Raw genomic sequence first — 14,833 nt, 5'->3', positions numbered from 1 at the left:
TGGCTGGTGGCTGGGCTGTGGCCACCAAGGTGACCAAACCTGTAGCCACAAGGAGCCTGAAGCAGGGACATTTGGGGCTGCGAGATCCTGGGGCTGCTGCCACCACTACCCGATGTCCTTCTGCCTCCCTTCCCAGGGACTGGTGATAGCTGTGGGTCCCCCCACTGCTGTGTGTGTGCATCCTGACCACCTCATGGGGAGCCAGACGGACAACAGTACCTGGGCACACTGTGACTTGGAGCAAGGGGATGTGGCTGGGCGCTGGCCCTGAGGATGCGGGTCTCACCTGGGAACTGGGTGTCACTGAGTCGCCCATGTCTTGGAGAGGCCCTGTCTAGCCCCTGATCTGAGCAAGGGGAGGAGGACTGGTTCCCGGAATGTCTGGCTCGTTCACGGCCCATGCCTCAGTTTCTCCTTGGTGACTTGGCCAGGCCCAGAGGGAACCACAGGGCTGGGTGTGACCCAACATGTGTGACCCTGGCCTGCTACCCGGTGTTGCCAAAAGGAAACTGAGAACCTAGATGGAGCTGGCCATGTGTGACAGCTCCGGCCAAAGCACCAGGTGTGTGTGAGGCTGAGGAGGTTTTCACTTCTGTGCCTATGGACACAGATGCTGGACCAAAGAGGCGTGAAGGGGCGACACAGCGTTACCTGGCCATCTGCTTGTAGGCCTCCTCCGCCACGGCGAAGATGTGTGGGTCCATGTCGCCCATGTTCTGCCCGCTGTAGGCGTGGATGATGGCGTCCCCGTAGATCGGCAGCTGCTTGTACGGATTTATGGCCACCAGGATGATGCCTGCAGAAAAAGGTTGGCAGCTGTAGGGCAAACCCTGTCCCAGCATTCACTGAGGTCACAGGGCTGCGACATCCAGTGGTAGGGTCACCTCGGGACCTCATCAGTGTTCACTGAGGTCACAGGGCAGTGACAGCGAGTGGTGGCACCTTTGGGGGTCACTGGGGGCAGATGAGCCCCAGGGTGGCAGTGGAAGAGAGGCCCGGCTAATGGCTACTGCCTTACAGGGGGTGCCCTGTGCCACCTCCCGGTGCTGAGCACAGGCAGGCGCCGCACCCCGGGACTGCAGCTTCCAGGGGCGTGACCAGCGGAAACCTCCATTCTCACAGGGTGTGGAGGCACACGCTGGGAATCCTAGCACTCTGGGAAGCTGAGGCAGGAGGAGCGGCGTGTTAATGATTGGCAAGATTGTGTCTCAAAATGAAAAATGAAAAATGGCTGGGGTGGGGTGGGGGAGTAAACAGAATCGAGGCGCGTTGTGTTCCTGCACCAGCTCCACACCGGGAGGGCAATCGCCGTGCACTGCACACGGGTCTAATAAGGCAAGCACTCATCGTGTTTAGAAATTTAGGAAGGGCTGAGGATGTAGCTCAGGGCAAAGGGTCTGGGGTCAAGCCCAGTACAAAGTCAATCAAAACAACACCCTCCTCCTGAGGCCCCTGGCCTCGGCACCCGGGTCTCTCCTGGTCCTGGAGGGGGGCGGCCCCAGCCCTCCCCGTGGACACCACCCCTCCCCGAGCCTCACCGCTGTAGGTGTAGATGAGCCGCGCCTCGGCGAAGCGCACGCGCAGGTTGTGCAGCACGGCGGGCTCGTGCAGGTAGCTGAGCGCCGTGAGGTCGTTCTCGCCCACCAGGATGTCGGGGTTCCGGAGCGGGGGCAGCAGGCCAGGCTCGGTGGGGTACTCCAGCTCCTGGGCACGGGTGACACCGCCTCCCAAAGTAAGGTTTGGCGCTACTGTGAGCCGCAGCCCCCCTGCTCCTTACGCTCTGCGGAGCCGTACGGACCCGGAAATAGTGCCGACAGAACGGAGCGGGCTTCGGGCTGCGCAGTGCGCAGGCCCTGCCCGCTCCGCAAAGGCAGGAGAAGAAGCACAGAAGGGCGGCGCACTCTCAGAGGCTGAGGCAGGTGGACGGCAAGTTCAAGGCCAGGCTGGGCAACTAGGGGGACCCTGTCTTAAAATAAATATGAAAAGTGCTGGGGATGTAGCTCAGCATAAAACCTGGGGGTTTAGTCCCCAGCTCTGCAAAAACAAAATAAAAAGTTTGTCAATTGTAATTCCTACTTTCATGGTTTCCTTTTTTCTATTTTAGATCAGCAACCTGCGTTTCCAGTTGAGCCAATGTATGAGGAGAGAGGAGAGAACAGCCCACCTGGGGACAGTACCAGCAGCAGTGGCAGGGGACACTGGTCTCACCCAGCAGGGCTTTGTCCTCCTGGCCTGGAGGGTGGTGGTGAGGACCCACTGCCGCTGCTACTGCACCTTGCCCTGGGCTAGATGGGCCCCCACTGATGCCACTGTCCTGAGAGTCCTCTGTAGCAAAACCCCCTAGCCCTGCCCAGCATCCAGTGTGCTGGGCAACTCCCCAGGCACAGCAGTTGGGAAGGGGTGCTGGCGTCTTCCTGTGTGGGTAAGGACAATCTGTGCAGCCTGTATAACCTGGGCAGAGCCACTACCATTAACTCCTGTCCCCCCTGGGGGAGTGGCCAGTAACTCCTGTCACACCTTGGGAGATTGGCCTTCAACTCCTGTCACCCCTGGTCAGAAGTGGCCAGTAACTCCTGTCACACCTGAGGGGAGTGGCCGTTAACTCCTGTGGCCCCTGGGCAAAAGTGGCCCATAACTTCTATCAAACCTGCAGGAGTGTCTATTAATTCCTGTCACACCCCGGTGGCCTTTAACCCCTGACACACCTGGGGGAGTGGCCGCCGTTAACTCCTCTCACACTTGAGGGGAAGTGGCTGGGCCTCACACACTGATAGCCCGACTCCTGAGGACATGCCCTTCACCATGGTGTGTGTCCTTCCCCCTCAGGACAGTGTGACTGAATTACTCCTTTCCTGCTGGGTCAGTGTCAGTACCCGGTACACACAAGGCACCCCAGGTCCCAGTACCCCGAATTCTCTGCCCAGCTCTGCATTCGGGTACTTGACCCTAAAGCATCAGGTCACTGGCTCAGGACACTGCCTTCCTGGTGGGAAGGATGGCCCACCAAGGCCCGAGCTCCAGAGTGTGACGTCAGAGACTGCTGAAGGCACTGCAGCCTCAGAGGGCCTCCCGAGCTCCCAGCCTGGGGACCTGCTGGAGGCTCCAGCGGCGTGGCCTGGGAGGGCTTCTTTCCCTCCTTTTCTCTTTGCTTTCAGGCCATCTCGTGTGAGCTTTCCTCTGTCAGGCCCTTCTGATACCTCCCTGTCTTGAAATCTGCCAACTAAGAGTTGTCGTTATGAGACAAAGTAAACCTTTCTCCCTTTGACGTGTGGGTTTTGGGTACTGTGTCCCAGTGACGAGAAAGTAACAGCAGATTTGGCACCGGGAGTGGGGTTGTTGCTGTGACTGTTTCTGGTTGAATGTTTCGAAAGCGTCTGGAGCTGGCTTCTGGGAGGAGGCTGAGAAGGTTTGGAGATGCTGGCTGGAGAAGCAGCCCTAGAAAGCAGTGAGCTGAGCTTGATGGAAAATTCTGGTGAGAGCGCCGAAGAGGAGAGCGCTGGTAGAATGGGAGACGACAAAGGCCGTGCTCTGGAGCTTTCCACTGAGAACAAGGGCTCCATGGGCTACTGGATTCTGGCCCGTGTGTTTGATGCTCCGGCAGAAGATTTGATTACATTGTGCTCCTCTCCCGAGACTTTGCGGGAGACTGAAATGAAAGGTGGTGGACTAATAACCTGGCTGAGGAAACTTCAGGGCAGCCCAACATTCAGGCTATAGGATGGGTACTTTTTGCTGCACTTAGCGTTATACTGAAAGTCAAGAGAAAGTGGCATAGCTGAATGATTTTAAAAGCATGCACTTGGCCAGTCCTATGGTTTTTACCTAGGTGTAGATACAGAAAGCCTCGTAAAGTCATAGAGGTCATAGAGCTATTTCAGAGGTGGCTGAGTGTGTGCTGCTGGAATTAAGGGTGAGTGATTGGTAAATCTAGCTGTAGCCTGTATACAACGTAAGGGACATAAAGAGTCTTGACTCTTTACTTCTTATTTCTGCTGTCTTCTATCATCATGAACTGCTGCCCTTCGCCATGCGCCACCCTGCCTTGGAGCTCGCTGATTATGGACTGACACCTCCACAAACTGTGAGCTCAATAACCCTTTCCCCTTTAACTTTGGGCAGCAGGTATTTTGTTTCGGCAACAAGAGAACAGTAAGATAGCCAGAAAGGATGCACTGGTAAAGGTGAGGCCTGTGACGTTTTGAAGAGAGCGTGGCTACTGAGAAGAGCAGCATTAGAGAAGCCAGGCACTTTGCATCGGGCAGTGGGAAAGACATCCTGAGGGCAAATGAGAACTCAGCAAGGCGATGCCTTCTCCAGCGGGTGGGGCCAAGAGCGGCAGGCTTTGCCTTGAGGGTCCCGGGCACTGGCTCTTCAGGATTAGCTCACAGTGCTCCGCTACCCATCAATAAGAGGCCTCTGCAGACACAATTCAAGGGAGCCCAGCTGCCGCTTGAGCTGGTGGGAGACTGCGGTGGCATCCATGTGGTGCTAGAATGCAAGGGTTGTGGGGGCCCACTGGGGTTTAGAAGGCCTCCCAGACACTGTGTTCCCCAGGAGGCTGGGCAGTAAGCGGGGAGAGTGTAGCTCAAATGCAGTGGCGGCCCGCAGATGCCTGAAAAGCCAGAGACATGGATTGTCTGAGGAAAGCCACAGGCAAGCTGGTAGTGATTGGATACCGTCCAAGAGGCCACTGGGGCAGGGTCACCCAAACATTTGAGAATTTGCATTTTGCCACAGCTTGCCCTGCCTGCTGGACATGGAGCTACAGAATTTAATGTTTGTCCTGCTGGGTTTTGGTCTTGCTTTTGTCCCACTCCTTTCTGTACCCGTTCTTCTCCTTTGGGATGGGAATGTTTATCCATGCCACTGTGTGCCGGCAGTGTTTAATTCTCCCGTGGATTTTTTCAGGTTCTCACAGCTAGGAGTGCATCTTGCATCTCAGAGGACCTGGACTTTTCAGCCACGCTGGAAGTGTTCAGGCTCGGGGACTCCGAGAGAGGGACTAGACACGCTTTGCATGCAGATGCACTTGTTGCTCTTCCTCGCCTGGGGGGCAGGTCCCCGAGTGTGGCAGGCAGGGCCAGCAGCTCCTTGCTTCTCTGCTTCTCAGTCCCCACAACGCATGCAACTTTCCTCTTCACAGGCCCTTCCACCGCACCCTCGACCATGCAAAGCTGGAGCCAGAGCAAACCTCCCCTCCTTTGTGCTGTGTCCCAGCACTTAAGAACGTGACCGAGACACCACAGGGTGCCTGGAAACGCAGCAGAGGGCACAGACCTGGAGGCTGCACCTGGGCCCGGGCCAGAGCCCGGCAACAGGGGCAGCGTGGGGACTGGGATGGGGCCTGTGCCCCTGGAGCGCCCTCCCCTGGGCGGTTCCTGCAGGACCAGCCCCTGACCCGCCTGCCCCGGGCTCTGCAGGCTCTCACCGTGCCATCCTCCAGCCGCAGGCGCAGGGCGCTGTCACCCGCCTGGTAGTCTTGCACTATCTCAGCTGACTTCCAGACTTCCTCGGGGTCAGGGATCCAGACCCTGTTGAACTGATGACGGGACAAAGGCTCAGATAGCGGCATAGGATGCCCCTCCCCCAGGGCCTGTGCCCCGCCCTGACTCGCAGAGTGCCTGTCGTGCAGTGGCGACCTCCGGAGTGCTGGGTGGAGGAGCCGGGCCTGCCCAGCTGACATGTGTGTCTGAGTGCTACAGCCCAGGACCTGGCTCCCTGTGTGGCTAAGGGCTCTGAGTCAAGTGCTTCATTTTGCCTCAGTTTTTAAATTCACAGAATGGGCACACAGCCTGTTCTGCAGGGTGCTGGGAACTTAGGGGAGACTGAGACCAGCAGCACAGGGTGAGATGTTACAGCCGCATAGGCACTGTCCTGAGGGCACATGGGGGTTCCAGGGGCCACGCCCCCACACAACTGTGCTGTCACAGATTGAAGTGTCCCCTGAGCCCTGTGTGACTGTGCCTGGGGGCCAGGGAGGGCCAAATGTGGTCCAGGGCATGGCTGAGCTGATGTGCTCCAGGTTTGTGTCCTCAAAAGAACAAACAGGAGCCCCATCCCCTACCCTAGCTGAGGGCCCATGCACCGGACATCGCCAGGCTGTGGGGAGACCGTGCTCCGTGGCTGGGACCCTGGGTCCAAAGGTCCTGGGCGAGCCCTGGGTGCCACCCTCCATCCCAGAGAGGCAGCAGCTGCCTGCCTGCTCCCTGTCCTGCAGGGTCACCTCCCTGTTCCCTGCCACACCCTTGGGCCTGGGAAGAGTGTCCCTCCCTTGCTGAGACAACTGATTTTCTGGGGTGGCTTTTGGGAATGAACTTGGGCTATAACAGGGAGCCGGTGCGCTCAGCAGGCAGAGCCTGCTTGGCAAAAGCAACCCCATCCTTCCTAATAAGCACCAGACACCTAGACAGGGACAGTGTGGACAGGAGGCTGGCCTGTGCCTCCACTTCATGGTTGAGAGGACAGCTGGCCTGGAAAGTCCCCACACTTTACTCACAGTGACTCCCACAGGACACGGAGGCCATGTGTGATGGGGAAAAGAAAACCACAGCGCCACACAGCAGACAGCAGGGTGGACACAGCCAGCCAGACTCAGCAGGGAGATCGGGGAGCAGCAGGCCAGTCACATGGGGGACACGCGGGAAGTGCCACCTGGGGTGCGGAGTGGCCCTGCGGGACACTCTGGGGATGCCGGTGGCATTCTGTACCCAGATGGGCGTGGCGAGCACCGTAGGCCATAGGAGCGCTCCCCTCACTGTGACTTCCGCAGCGGGCACCGAGCGAACATGGGACTTGGGAAAGGACAACGCAGGGGCGTCTGTAGCAGCGCATTCGTGTCGCGAGTGCTCTAAAACGCTTTGAAACCTGGGCATGGGGTAATCTGAGCTCTCAGGAGGCTGAGGCAGGAGGAGCATCATGAGTTCAAGGCCAGCCTGGGCTACACAGTGAGCTCAAGGTAGCCCAAACTACATAATAACACCGTGTCTCAAAAAGACAAAAGACAAAATGAAAAGGAACATCAAGTGCTTTGAAAAGTGTGGTGGCTCCAGGCTTGGGGGGTATGAGCTTAGGGGCGGGGACAAATGCTCTGTGAGATTCTGTGAAACTTTTTTATGCTTCAAAGTTTCATGAAGATGCTACAGCAAACAAGGAATAAGAAGAAAACAAAGCTCTGGACACCAGAGCTAGACCGGAACAAGGCTGGGTGTGGAATATACCTACTGGCTAGCACCAGAAGCCTCCATTCACTAAATAGAAAGGTCATGAGTTGACTGTGGGTGCTACTGGGCCGCTTCAGTCCTTGGCAGCCAGCAGAGGTATGACGGGGCACACAGCAGGAGAGAGCTGGCTGGCAGGTGGTGACAGGTGGCCTGGTGTGATGACAGGGGCAGCCTGGCAGACGCATGGCCCCGCGCCAGCCTGCACACATACTTGTTGCCATGGGCTGCATTTTCCCACCTCGGGTCTGCTAGGAAAAATATTTTGGATAACCCCATGAAACTCAAACCATTAAAAAAACATACCCCAGCTCAGCAGGAATTAGCCACAATAAATGTGTGTGCACGTGTGTGTGTGTGTGTGTGTGTGTGTGTGTGAGAGAGAGAGAGAGAGAGAGAGAGAGAGAGAGAGAGAGAGACAGACAGACAGACAGACAGACAGACAGACAGACAGAGAGGACTGAACCCAGGGCTTCTATACTGAGCTCCATTCTAAGCCCTTTTTTTTACTTTTGATTTTGAGACTGGGTCTTACACAAGCATCCACATTGTACTCCAACTTGTGATCCTCCTGCCTCAGCCTCCCTCAGGGGGATTATAGCATGCACCACCATGTGCAGTTGTCACCAGATTCAGAACTGATCCTTGGAGTTACTCCAAGTCATTGGTCAAACTTCTGAAAACTACACAGCTGGCTCCACATGAAAGGAGGTGGCTGGAGACACAAGGCAGGAGCCAGGCCCCCAGGCCTCCACGATGCTGGCGACAGGTCACCGAGCCGATTAGTCCTTGGTCTTACCAATGGCCCAGCACAAGCCCAGCAGGACAAGGATGCCCCATGCTGACTCCCACACTCCTGGGGGGCTGGGCTAAGGTTGGGCTGCTCAGGACCACGGTCCCCTGGGTGCCTCTTTGGACTTGATTTGGTTAAAAGCAGCATTAGAGGTGGACAGGACTGGAACACAGGAGCCTCTATCTGCTTCCTCTCTGTGACAGACCTCTTGGGGACCTGTGTCTCCTCACCCTGATGACCCAGGTGGCCACATGCTCAGCCCACAGGGGCCAGGCCTCATCAGGGAGCCCAGCCTGGTAAGTAAACATGGGGTTGACTCAGTGCCACCCTGTCCCTCCACCCATGAAGCCCGGAATGACAGTGTCTGGACAAATAGTGACCAGCGCTTAGGGGACAGGGTGGCCGCCCAGTGTATGGGTGCCGTAGAGGGCATGGGAAACTCCCCAGGGCTCCCTAGCCCTGTCCTCTGTACCTGGCGCTAGAATCAGGGTGCATGCTTCCATTGTGTGTGGGACACAGGTTCCCTTCCCTTCCAGAGCCACCTCCTGGGCCGTGGCGCAGCACTACTTCAGGCTGGCTGGCACATGGGTTACACTGTGCCCCCGTGGCCCTGTGTCTCTACCCTCGCCCCTGCTTGCCTCCTGGGTGACAGGCTTCTCTGGAGAGCTCTGGCCACTCCAGTGGCTCTCATGACACCCAGGCACCTTGTCTCAGGGACTGCAGCTGGGGCCCATGTGGAGCTCAGGCCACCTTTCCAGGGCATCTATGCTGGGGTGGCGGGGTGGCGCGGCTGTCCCCATCAGCTTTCATGGAGTGGCAGAAGCAAGATGGAAATCACACGTGGGGACAAGACGAAGGCACAGTTACTCGTGGTCATACTGCAGAAGCCCCCGACCTTTAGGAAGCAGCACAGCCAGGGCTGCTGATGACCACAGCTGCCCGTCGTCATGGCAACCCTCCACCTTCACACCCGGCTGGGGGGCTCTGTCCCCACATGAGTGAAGGGCACACCCAGCATTCACTCAAAATGGAGCACCAACATGATGCGTGCAGCACCCAGTGGCCTCACTGTGGCCGCAGCCGAGCACAGAGGTCACCAGGGAGGGGGAGGTGTCCTCTGATGTCCCCCCTCTCCACCTGACCTGTCATCGCTGGCGTCCTCCTGGCTCACACACGCTACGCTGGTGGTCACAGTGCCTGCGGTGCCTGTGTCTCCGGCTTCACAGGAGCTGTCCGCACACAGCTCATGACGGCCCTGCGTCCCACCTCCAGCGTCTCTGATCACTCACTGGACTCCGCCTCACTAGCTGACCCTGGGCAGGTCCACTGGGGTTCTGAGGGGGCCACCATGGCAGTGCACAGGTGCAGGCGGGTGACCGGGAAGCAGACAGATGTCCCTACAGCTTCTCTGTGTGTGGGGAGCCCAGAGCCCTCAGAGAGGAGAAAGGCGATTGGAGAGGACCAGAGGTGCAGGGCATGGCGGCCCAGGCCCAAGGGCTGCTCACGGACATGGGGCTCCATTTGCCCCATGGGGATGACAGCGTGTAACTCACACCACTGTCTGCTCACATGAAGTCAGAGAAGCAGGAAAGCTCCGAGGCCGGCACCTGGGTTTGTGCCACACTCAGCCTTATTAAGACACAAGATAGAGATTGGTACCGCGATGCCCTCAGCCCAGGTTTGCTGCGTGCGCCCTCAGGAGCTGGATAAGGCTGTGTGCCGGTGCCCGCCCTGTGCTCAGGGGCTGGAAGTGGCAGTGCGCAGTGGCCAGACCGGTTCCCGCGACTCCCGGCAGCACCTGCTCCAGGCAGCTCCCGGCCTAGCTGCTCCCCAGCGCGGCCACCGCGCGCCCCTCTCCCGCCCTCCTTGGCTTCTGCTCCGGCTCCCGCGCGGCTCGGTCCTCCTGCTCCCTGAACGGAGGATTCCTGGAGCCTCCCGCCGGCCCTTAACCGCCCCGGCTCCGGGGACCTTGTCAGGGCAGAAGCTCTGGCCACGTCAGCGTCGCCGCCCGTGCAGCCGGCGGCGGGCGGGCGGGAAACCTGCCAGGACTGCGGTGCCTGCGTCTCCGGCCTCACAGGAGCTGTCCGCACACAGCTGAAACTCTTCCTCCTCCGCACACCGACCCCAGCCTGGGCCCTCGCCCTCCCCCAGCACCGCGCGCCTGGTCCCGCGCTGCGTGGGGACGACGTGACCCTGGCCCAGCCGGGCTCCTTGACATCAGCTTGACCCCTGGATTCCCTGGGTGGCGGCCTGGAGCCCCTGGCTGCGCGGGGGGCTGGCAGGAGCCCGCCCAGCTGTCCCCAGTGCCCCACAAGGCCCGCCCACCTCCGAGCCACGGTCGGGGTGCATCCCACCTAGGTCGGGGCGCCCGGGTGCCGGCCCCCTGGCAGAACCAGCTGCCTGTTGGGAGGGCGCAGGGCGGCGGCCAGGGTGTCCCCTTCAGTTTAGAAGGATTCAGTCGTGCAAGTCCCCAGTGCAGCTGCGCTCGCCAGGCCCCTCGACCGGCAGCAGCCACGGGGGCCTGCAGGGAAACGGGGCGAGGGTGCCCAGGTCGGCGGGCGCAAAAGCCTCCTCTGCGGGGTCTCAGCCCCGAGCTGGTCCCAAGCAGCCTTCCTGAGTCGCGTCCGCGTCCACGCGCTCCGCTCACTGGGGTCTCCTCACCCCAGGGCGGGGACAGCGACCTCTAGCCCAGCTCCCACCCCACCCCAGGGGCCGGGAAGTTTGGGGACCGGGTGGCTTTGCCTACAAGCGCCGCTCTGCCCAGCGCGCTGTGGAACTGGCGGAGGGGACGCTCACGACCCCAGCCCAGCAGCTCCGCCTCCTACCTGCGCATACAGCTCGGTCACCGCCATGGACTCAGGGATCCCGGCGCCACCGTCCGGCAGCGTTCCCACCCTGCTTGCTCCGAGCCGTTGAAGGGAGGGCGGCCCCACGGGGCGGCCCCAGGCTCAGGTGCACGAGGCAAGCGAGGCGGTGACTTCCCGGAGCCAGGGCCAGCCAGAGTTTCTAAGTGCAGGAAGGTGGCAGCATTCAGCCGCAAGGCCATCCTGAGAGGCTGAGGCAGGAGGATCACAGCAAAGTAGCAAAATCCTGTCTCAAAATAAAACCGTGTAAGGAAGGACCAGAGCTGGGGGCCGGTTTCAGTTTCTGTTAACACATGCGCCCTTGGAGCTGGGGAGATGGCTTAGTGGAATAAATGCTTGCCTGGCAAGCGCAAGAGCCCGAGTTCCATCCCCGGTTCCGGGAGAAAAAAAAAGTGCACCCTTAACCCAGTGAGGTCTTTTAAAGGGTGGGTCACGCTAATTTCCTTTATCTGGATTTTGAGGTGCGTGGAATGGAAACCAGGGCCTCTGGTAACTCTCCCTACTACTGGCCAGCACCCTCAGAATCTTGTCACCTCCATATTTAAAAACTATCCTAAGTGGGTTAGAAAGAAGATATCTAATTTTTTAAATGACAAAAAACCAGACAGTCGCAGGTAGGGGTGCTCAGGGAGCAGAGGTGCAGACCAGCACTTTGGAGTCAGAGAAATGAATGAGGACAGCAATGAGACACCACTTTATGGCCACCAGAGCCGCCGAAACACCAGGGTGGGCTTTTCTGTCTAGGTGCATAAGACAGAAACTTCTGCCCTCGGGTGACACTGCCATTCCTGGGAACAGGCCCGGAAGGAGCAGGGGCTGGGAGGTGGGGGTGATGTTTTCACCCATGGTACGCGTGAAAGAGTTGGAATGGTAAATCTCCGCCGGCAGCAGCGTACCCCAGGTGGCTTTGCACTTGCCGCCCACCCACCCCGATGGTCTACGAGGGTGGACAGAGAGCCACAGCATGGTACGACGTCTGCGTAAGTCTTCCTGCCTGTGTAGACGCTCACAAAGACGATGACGACCGGTAGTGTTCATGGATACAAATGTCTGCAAATAAAGGCGTGGTGGTAGATTGGAGTCAGCCCCTACATGTGCAGGAATGCGTGCCTGGGAGGGAGGGAAGGGGGTGACCATAAAGAAACAAGGGGGCTACAAATGTGAGGGCCAGCCTGGGAGGCCCAGGGCTGCCCAGCGCAGAGCGCCCGGTCCAGCCCTATCCAAGGAGACAGGAAAAGCCACAGGAGCAGTGGCAGGCTGCTTTGAGCTCCCCAGACAATGCACATGCTTTCTTACTCAAATACATTTTGCTGAAGAGTAACTGGTTACTTAGGGAGACCCTCCCTGCCTCAAAATAAAAAATCAAAAGGGCTGGGGATGTAGCTCAGTGTGAAGGCCCTGGGCCCAATACCCAGTACCCTGGGGAGGAGGAGGAGCAGGAGAGGAAGGAGGAGGACAAGGAGAACGAGGAGACTTTCTACAGAAAAGCACAAACAAGTGTGCAGCTCAGGGTGTCCTCCCTCCCTTCCCTCTCCTCCCTCTTGAGGGCCAGACCTGTACCATGTCGACGCAGAGCACTGCCTTCCGAGTAGCTATTGAGATGGTGCGTTTTGCTCCCCATTGTATTGATACGATTATATATTAACTGATTTTTGAATAGAGTTTTAAAAGATGGGTGTCTTGGTATGTTGCCCAGGTGGGGCTCAAACTTGGGACCTTTTTGCCTCAGCCTCCCACATAGCTGGGAGAACAGGAACATGTGCCACCTGGCTGGCAATAGATTTCTGAATATTAAACCAACATTGACTTCCTGGGGTAAACCCTGACTGGCTGGGGTGCGCAGTCCTCATCATACGTTCGTGGCTTTCATTTGTGATGCTTCTGTAAGGATTCAGCTTGTGACTGCCTTCATGAGGGGTATCCTATGGGGGAAGCCCAGGCGGCAGCATGTGTTCCTCTCCTGGGAAGGACTGTGCAGGATTCCTGTCACGTCTTCTGTAGCTATTTGATAGAATTCATCAATGAGGCTAGAATTCTCCATGCAAGATTTTCAGTTCATTTAATTTCTCTACTCATAAATCTGTTAGGACTTCCTTGTTCTGCTTGAGTCAGTTTTCGTGTTTGTGTCTTTCTAGGAATTTGCCCACCTCATCTATTTGTGGGCACACACTTGTTCATAGCAATCTAATTACTAGGGTCTAACTTTATTTTATTTTTAAAATGTATTTAGAAATTAATTTAAAAAATGTATTCAGGACAGGGTCTCCAGTTTCACTGCATAGATTGAACTCGTGTTTCTCCTGTTTTCAGCCTCTGAAGCACTGGGATTACAGGTGCACACCACCACACCCAGTCTCAGTAATCGTCTCAGCATGCCCCAGGGGACGGGGCAGGCACGCACACCAGGGTTGGAACCCCAGCTGCGGTGCTCTGCCTAAGCAGGCACTTCAGTCCGCTGAGCTATTTGGCTAGCCCTTTGGGTCTGACTTTAATTTCAACTTAGTTTACCGTTTTCAAAGTCCACACTTGTGGAGTATGTAGTGGCATTTCGCTGCTCTGCAGGCTGCATAACCAACCGAGTGTCCGGATATCCCACTTTGTGTCACCACTCATCCCGGGAGGGGGGGTCACCTTCCGCTGATGCTGAGCTGCTCCAGTGGGTCTGGATGGACGCCACCCGCACCTCTCCTGGTCTGAGCTAGGAGTGGGTGGGCAGCTCCCAGTGACTTGGTGACCATCTGCTGAGCAGCTGATGGCTGCTGAACTTTACAGTGCCACCAGCAGTGTGCGACAGTTCCCGTTTTCCTTGTCCCTGACAATACTGTCATCTTTTTGATTTTAGACATTTAGTGGGTGTGATTTTGATATGTGTTTCCTTATCGAGCATGATGTCAAGTAGCTTTTCATGGATTATTGGTTCTCTATTTTCTCTGGGGAAGTGTCCCCATAGATCTTTTGCCCATTTTTCAATTGGGTTATTTATTATTGATTCACAAGTGTTCTCTTTAAAACAATTTTATTAGTCCATGTTTGCCATACATAGTGCTCACTCCACCCTGAGGAATTTGTGTCTGTGTGCAATATATCCTGATCCCTTTTCCCTCCCCATCCCTTCTTCCCCTCCACTGTTGCCATTCTCTTCCATTCTTTCAGTTGTTCTTTATATATTTATGCACAATTCCGCCACCACATGTGTAATGTGCAAATATCTTCTCCGATTCCGTGAAGCAGCCTTTCACTTTTTTCACAGTGCTCAACCAAGCACAAACACTCTGGGCTGGCACAAGGCCCGATTTACCCTACCTGTGCGCTCTTTCCTAGTCATCCCTAAAATCCGAGTCACGAAAGGAGACTTGGCCCTCTGCTTTCTTCTGCATTCTATGCACTAAGCGCTTACCTTTAGGCTTGTCACCCACTTTGTATTTTTTATTTTATTTTATTCATTTTTATAATTTTATTGACAAACAAATTGCAATGAGACAGTTTCAAAACCAATTAGTAGGACAGTTTCAATAATTAATACATTGCATATTGTTATCTTTGTAGTAGTTATTCGTAGTACAAGAGGGAGACATGATGTCCTGTCCACAAACACTATTAGTACAAATCTTTCTATTAATTGAATTAAGAGAAACTAGCTGTATATCTATCCTATTTTGAATATACAGATACAAAATGGTCCTTCATTTGTATCTTCTTTTTTTTAGTTTTGTCAGAGATGGGTATTCCATTGTCATTTAAATATTGTAGGTGCATGAATTGAGCAAAATATTCCAATATAGTCCAGTAGTCCATCATAGTAGTGGGTTATCCATAGGACTGGCAATGTCAGAAGTTGTTGACTTGAGCCTTTTACAGCTCAGCATATTAATATGGCTTTACTTTACTTTATTTATACCTTTATACCTCATTTTTATACTTTTCTGCTGGATGGTTAAGACCAAGATAAAGCAAGACCT

The 14,833-nt window shown here is 56.2% G+C and overlaps 1 protein-coding gene across 2 annotated transcripts in view; it reads right to left on the bottom strand.

Annotated features, from left to right (window-relative positions):
* Window positions 1-10,974, bottom strand: part of Myo5c (myosin VC) — a 72,881-nt gene extending 61,907 nt beyond the window's left edge. For both annotated transcript variants that reach the window (XM_023724085.1, XM_004638989.2), the window contains exons 1-4: window positions 10,836-10,974; window positions 5,429-5,539; window positions 1,539-1,704; window positions 652-796 (exon numbers count right to left, since the gene is read on the bottom strand). In XM_023724085.1, coding sequence (XP_023579853.1) covers window positions 652-796; window positions 1,539-1,704; window positions 5,429-5,539; window positions 10,836-10,862 — 449 coding nt within the window. In that variant the 5' untranslated portion in view covers window positions 10,863-10,974. The remainder of the gene's footprint in view (window positions 1-651; window positions 797-1,538; window positions 1,705-5,428; window positions 5,540-10,835) is intronic.
* Window positions 10,975-14,833: the final 3,859 nt, after the last annotated feature.

The sequence above is a fragment of the Octodon degus genome, unplaced genomic scaffold, assembly GCF_000260255.1.
Source record: "Octodon degus isolate 3935 unplaced genomic scaffold, OctDeg1.0 scaffold00105, whole genome shotgun sequence".
NCBI lineage: Eukaryota > Metazoa > Chordata > Mammalia > Rodentia > Octodontidae > Octodon > Octodon degus.
The sequence above is the reverse complement of the archived record's forward strand: the minus strand, read 5'-3'. Positions and strand labels throughout refer to the sequence as shown.